The 5983-nt window shown below is 42.1% G+C and overlaps 1 protein-coding gene and 1 pseudogene across 1 annotated transcript; both read left to right on the forward strand.

Moving 5' to 3' along the window:
• The first annotated feature begins 238 nt into the window (after window positions 1-238).
• LOC133749300 (olfactory receptor 7A17-like) lies at window positions 239-1161 on the forward strand (annotated as a pseudogene).
• Window positions 1162-3189: 2028 nt separating this feature from the next.
• Window positions 3190-5326, forward strand: LOC133749228 (52 kDa repressor of the inhibitor of the protein kinase-like). Its single transcript, XM_062178444.1, has one exon. The coding sequence runs from the start codon at window positions 3306-3308 to the stop codon at window positions 4521-4523; it is 1218 nt and encodes a 405-aa protein (XP_062034428.1). The 5' UTR covers window positions 3190-3305; the 3' UTR covers window positions 4524-5326.
• The last annotated feature ends 657 nt before the right edge of the window (window positions 5327-5983 follow it).

Consider the following 5983-nt stretch of genomic DNA (forward strand, 5'->3'; position numbering starts at 1 on the left):
TGCCTACTAATGTGGAGCAGAGCCAGACTAAAATCCAGGCAGAAACTGGTAGAAATTCTGCCCAGAAATGCCAAAAAAGAGGCCAGGAAATAGGGCCAAATCTATGTACAAGGTACAGAAATCTCAATTCCAACTGCTAAACATGATCCATATATATTTCACCAATGTGAGCAATGGCTCTGTGTGTAAAAATTGAATATGTCATTTTTTTTCTCCTCCTGGTAGTCATTTCAACCACATGAAGCCAGGGAATGATACTCAACATTCAGAATTTCTCCTTCTGGGATTCTCAGAGGACCCAGCACTGCAGCCCCTCATATGTGGGCTCTTCCTCTCCATGTACCTGCTCACTGTGGCTGGGAACCTGCTCATCATCATGGCCATCCTCTCAGACCCCCACCTCTACATGCCCATGTACTTCTTCCTCTCCGACCCTTGATGGACGTCTGCTTCACCTCCACCACCATCCCTACGATGCTGGTGAACATCCAGACGCAGAGAAAAGTCATCAGCTATGCAGGCTGCATCACCCAGATGTACTTTTTCTTACTATTTGGAGTGTTGGACGACTTCCTCTTAGCTGTGATGGCCTATGACAGGTTTGTAGTCATCTTTCACTCCCTGCAGCATATGGCCATTATGCACCCTAGACTATGTGTGCAGCTGATTCTTCTGTGCTGGATCACCAGTGTCCTGCATGCCTTGTGGCATAGCCTACTGGTGCTGTGGCTGTCCTGTGCACACCCAGAAATCCCCCACTTCCTCTGTGAGCTGAACCAAGTGATCCAGACTGCCTGCTCTGACACCTTTCTCAATGATCTTGTGGTCTATTTTGCATCCGTGCTGCTGGATGGAGTTCCCTTGGCTGGGATCCTTTACTCTTACTCTAGGATCGTGTCCTCCATCTGTGCAATCTCGTCAGCTCAGGGAAAGTATAAAGCATTTTCCACCTGTGCCTCTCACCTCTCTGTCATCACCTTATTTTATTCCACAGGAATAGGAGTGTACATTAGCTCTTCTGTTACCCAAAACCCACAAGCAAAAGCAATGGCCTCGGTGATGTACACCGTGGTCACCCCCATGCTGAACCCCTTCATCTACAGTCTAAGGAATGAGGACATAAAGAGAGCTCTGAAAAGATCTTTGGAAGGGAAACCATGAATGGACAATGTTCTTAGGGCTAAAGAAGTGTGATGTATTGTAGGAATCAATCCCTCAGAAGCAGAAATTCTTACTGCAGATCTAGTGGTGAAAGTAAAATTTTCTTTTCTACTCATTTACTGGAGTTTCCATGACCTTGACTTCAACCTCTGTATCCAGTGTAAGCCACTCACTTACCAAGCCTCCTGCTTTCCTCTGATTTCCGTAACTTTCCCATACCTTTCCCAGGTGTTCCTAACATTGGGTTGGAAATATTTGGAAATTCTCATTTATCTCACAGGACAATAGTATACTTAATAATTTGTCTTTAATGAAATAGACTGTACTGAGTAGTATTTCTTTTATATGGAACAACACCATTTTTACTATTACAGATAGGCTACATGGGGCAACTAAGATCATTTTCATACTTCATAGTATAGGAAATATTTTTTATTAAACTTTTATTTAATGAATATAAATTTCCAAAGTACAGCTTATGGGTTACAATGGCTTCCCCCCTTCCAAAACTTCCCTCCCACCCATAACCCTCCCCTTTCCTGCTCCCTCTCCCATTCCAATCACATCAAGATTCATTTTCAATTCTCTTTATATACAGAAGATCAGTTTAGTATATATTAGGTAAAGATTGCAACAATTTGCCCCCATATAGCAACACAAAGTGAAAAAAAATACTGTTGGAGTACTAGTTATAGCATTAAATAACAGTGTACAGCACATTAAAGACAGAGATCCTACATAATATTTTTTAATTAATTAATTTTCTATACCATTTCCAATTTAACACCAGGGGTTTTTTTCATTTCCAATTATCTTTATATACAGAAGATCGATTCAGTATATACTAAGTAAAGATTTGATCAGTTTGCACCCACACAGAAACACAAATTGTAAAAATACTGTTTTAGTACTAGTTATAGCATCACTGCACATTAGACAACACATTAAGGACAGATCCCACGTGGGATGTAAGTACACAGTGACTTCTGTTGCTGACTTAACAATTTGACACTCCTGTTCACGGCGTCAGTAATCTCCCTAGGCTCTAGTCATGAGTTGCCAAGGCTATGGAAGCCTTTAGAGTTCGCTGACTTTGATCTTATTCCGATAGGGTCATAGTCAAAGTGGAAGTTCTCTCGTCCCTTCAGAGAAAGGTACCTCCTTCTTTGATGGCCCCATTCTTTCCACTGGGATCTCACTCCCAGAGATCTTTCAGTTAGGTCTTCTTCTTTTTTTCTTTTCCATGGTATCTTGGCTTTCCATGCCTACAATACTCTCATGGGCTCTTCAGCCAGATCCGAATGCCTTAAGGGCTGATTCTGAGGCCAGAGTGCTATTTAGGACATCTGCCATTCTATGAGTCTGCTGTGTATCCTGTTTCCCATGTTGGATCTTTCTCTCCCTTTTTGATTCTATCAGTTAGTATTAGCAGACACTTGTCTTGTTTGTGTGATCCCTTTGACTCTTAGACCTATCAGAGCCATCAACTCTGAACTGAAATTGATCACTTGGACTAGTGAGATGGCATTTGTACATGCCACCTTGATGGGATTGTATTGGAATCCCCTGGCACATTTCTAACTCCACCATTTGGGGCAAGTCTGATTGTGCATGTCCCAAATTGTACATCTCCTCCCTTTTTCCACTCTTAAATTTAACAGGGATCACTTTTCAGTTAAAATTTAAACACCTAAGGGGCGGGCGGGAGGTGCACCGGCGGCGGCGGTAAATCCTCCAGGCCGCTCACAGCACTGTGGAGCCGCGTCCCCAGCCCGGCCTCGGACCGCGGCGCCCCTCCTGCCCCTCTCGGCTGCTCGCCCGCCCGCCCCTCCCCCGCGCGCAGGCCTTACGGAGCAGTCCGGCTGGCCTAGCTCCCCTACCCGGCCCTGACGGGCGGGCGGGCTGCCCTGAGGAAGCGGGGAGGGGAGGACTGGGCCGGCCGGCGGGCAGGCGACGATGCCGAACTTCTGTGCCGCCCCTAACTGCACGCGGAAGAGCACGGATCTGGCCTTCTTCAGGTTTCGCGGGATCCGGCCAGATGTCAGAAGTGGGTGGAGAATTGTAGGAGAGCCGACGTAGAAGATAAAACACCTGATCAACTAAATAAGCATTATCGATTGTGTGCCAAACACTTTGAGACCTCTATGATCTGTAGAACTAGTCCTTATAGAACAGTTCTTCGAGATAACGCAATACCAACAATATTTGATCTTACCAGTCATTTGAACAATCCTCACAGTAGACACAGAAAGCGAATAAAAGAATTGAGTGAAGATGAAATCAGGACACTGAAACAGAAAAAAAAAAACAGTGAAGAAAAAGGCAAGGAACTGAAGGAAATTTGCCATTCTCAGTGGACACTCAGGCATGATGCGTTTGAAATTCTCGTGGACCTTCTGCAAGCACTTGTTTTGTGTGTAGATGGTATAAACAGTGACACAAACATTAGGTGGAATAACTGCATAGCTGGCCGAGCATTTGTACTCTGTAGTGCAGTCACAGATTTTGATTTCATTGTCACCATTGTTGTTCTTAAAAATGTCTTATCTTTTACAAGAGCCTTTGGGAAAAATCTCCAGGGGCAAACTTCTGATGTCTTCTTTGCAGCCAGTAGCTTGACCGCAGTCCTGCATTCGCTGAATGAAGTGATGGAAAATATTGAAATGTATCATGAATTTTGGTTTGAGGAAGCCACAAACTTGGCAACCAAGCTTGATATTCAAATGAAGCTCCCTGGGAAATTCCACAGAGCGCAGCAAGGCAACCTGGAGTCTCAGCTAACTTCTGAGAGTTACTATAAAGAAACCCTGAGTGTTCCTACAGTGGAGCACATCATTCAGGAACTTAAAGATATATTCTCAGAGCAGCACCTCAAAGCTCTTAAATGCTTATCTCTGGTACCATCGGTCATGGGACAGCTGAAATTCAACACACCAGAGGAGCACCATGCTGACATGTACAGAAGTGACTTACCCAACCCCGACACTCTCTCAGCAGAGCTTCATTGTTGGAGAATAAAATGGAAACACAGAGGCAAAGATATAGCGCTTCCATCCACCATTTATGAAGCTCTCCATCTGCCTGATATCAAATTTTTTCCTAATGTGTATGCCTTACTGAAGGTGCTGTGTATCCTTCCTGTGATGAAGGTGGAGAACGAGCACTATGAAAATGGACGAAAGCGTCTCAAAGCATACTTGAGGAACACTTTAACAGACCAAAGGTCGAGTAACTTGGCTTTGCTTAATATAAATTTTGATATAAAACATGATCTAGATTTAATGGTGGATACATACATCAAACTCTATACATCTAAATCAGAGCTTCCCACAGATAATTCAGAACCCATTGAAAATACTTGAGAGACTTTAAAAACAGACTTCCTCTTGTAGGCTACTTAATCAATGAATACCCTTGCCTGTAGGTCTCCCATTGAATAGGTTAGCCATTGATAATCTCCCTAATTAAATGGCTCCTGTTAAACTCCCATGCTCAGACAACCTCTTAGTTCTTCCAGAAGGTGGTATTGGAAGTGCCACATTCCACTTCTGTGTCTCTGGTAGTGGCACCTGGAATTATTTCAATTAAGTCACTTTACAAATAGCATTTATTATCACTGTTGATCCAGTTGTCAGGTTTGAATTAGCAATGTTTTGAAGAAATAAATTTTCAGGATGTGTGGGAGAAAGGAATAGATTTTAAGAAATTTACAATGACGCCCACAATTGACCTTTGACTAATAAGAGTTTTGACTAATAGGAGTTAAAACTCTGAAATGGACAATTACCTGAGAGAAGTTAGTGATCTTACCACACAAGGATTTCAGTGTAAATTTTGTCTTGATCAAATGAATCCTAAAGGAGTAAGTTAGCAGTGGAGGAACCTGCCATTGTCATTCCGCATCTGGCTGTTGCTGTTTACATTCCTTTGCTGAGCCTATATCTTGTTTGCAGGTTTATGTCAGACACTCGTGTGTAATGGTCAAGACAGTGTCAGAGGCCGTGGATACTGAAAACTGACTTACCTGTTTTCTTCTGACTTCTTCCATGACTCTGCTGCCTTGTCTTGATTTATAAGCAAAACCTGGAAAACCTACAAAAATAAGTGTTTGTGGTTTATCTAGAAATAATACAGAAAATATTGCTGTTATTTTTGGTGAAGAAAAATTGATTTTGTATAGTTTATTTGAATCTAAATAAAATGTGGATTTTGTTTAAAAAAAATTTAAACACCTAAGAATAATTGTGTGTTAATTACAGAGTTCAACCACTAGTACTAGAACAACAACAACAACAAATACTAAAAAAGGATAAAGCATTATATTGTACATCTAGAGTCAGGACAAGAGCTTATCAGGTCATTGTTTCTTATAGTGTCCATTTAACGTCAACAGGTTTCCCATTTGGAGCTCAGTTAGTTGTCGCCAATCAGGGAGAATATATATTATATTTGTCCCTTTGGTACTGGTTTAATTCACTCAGCATGATGCTTTCCTGATTCTTCCATCTTGTTGCAAATGACTGGGTTTCATTGTTTCTTACTGCTGTATAGTATTCTATAGAGTACATGTCCCATAATTTCTTTATCCAGTCTACTGTTGATGGGCATTTGGGTTGGTTCCAGGTCTTAACTATTGTGAATTGAGCTGCAATAAACATTAATGTGCAGATGGCTTTTTGTTTGCCAATTTAATTTCCTTTGGGTAAATTCCAAGGAGTAGGATGGCTGGGTTGTATGGTAGGGTTATGTTCAGGTTTCTGAGGAATCTCCAGATTGACTTCCATAGTGGCTTAACCAGTTTGCATTCCCACCAACAGTGGGT

This window comes from Lepus europaeus, chromosome 20 (assembly GCF_033115175.1).
Source record: "Lepus europaeus isolate LE1 chromosome 20, mLepTim1.pri, whole genome shotgun sequence".
Lineage (NCBI taxonomy): Eukaryota > Metazoa > Chordata > Mammalia > Lagomorpha > Leporidae > Lepus > Lepus europaeus.

Coding starts and splice junctions, on each gene's coding strand:
- LOC133749228 (XM_062178444.1), top strand. CDS start 3,306: ATGATCTGTAGAACTAGTCCTTATAGAACAGTTCTTCGAGATAACGCA.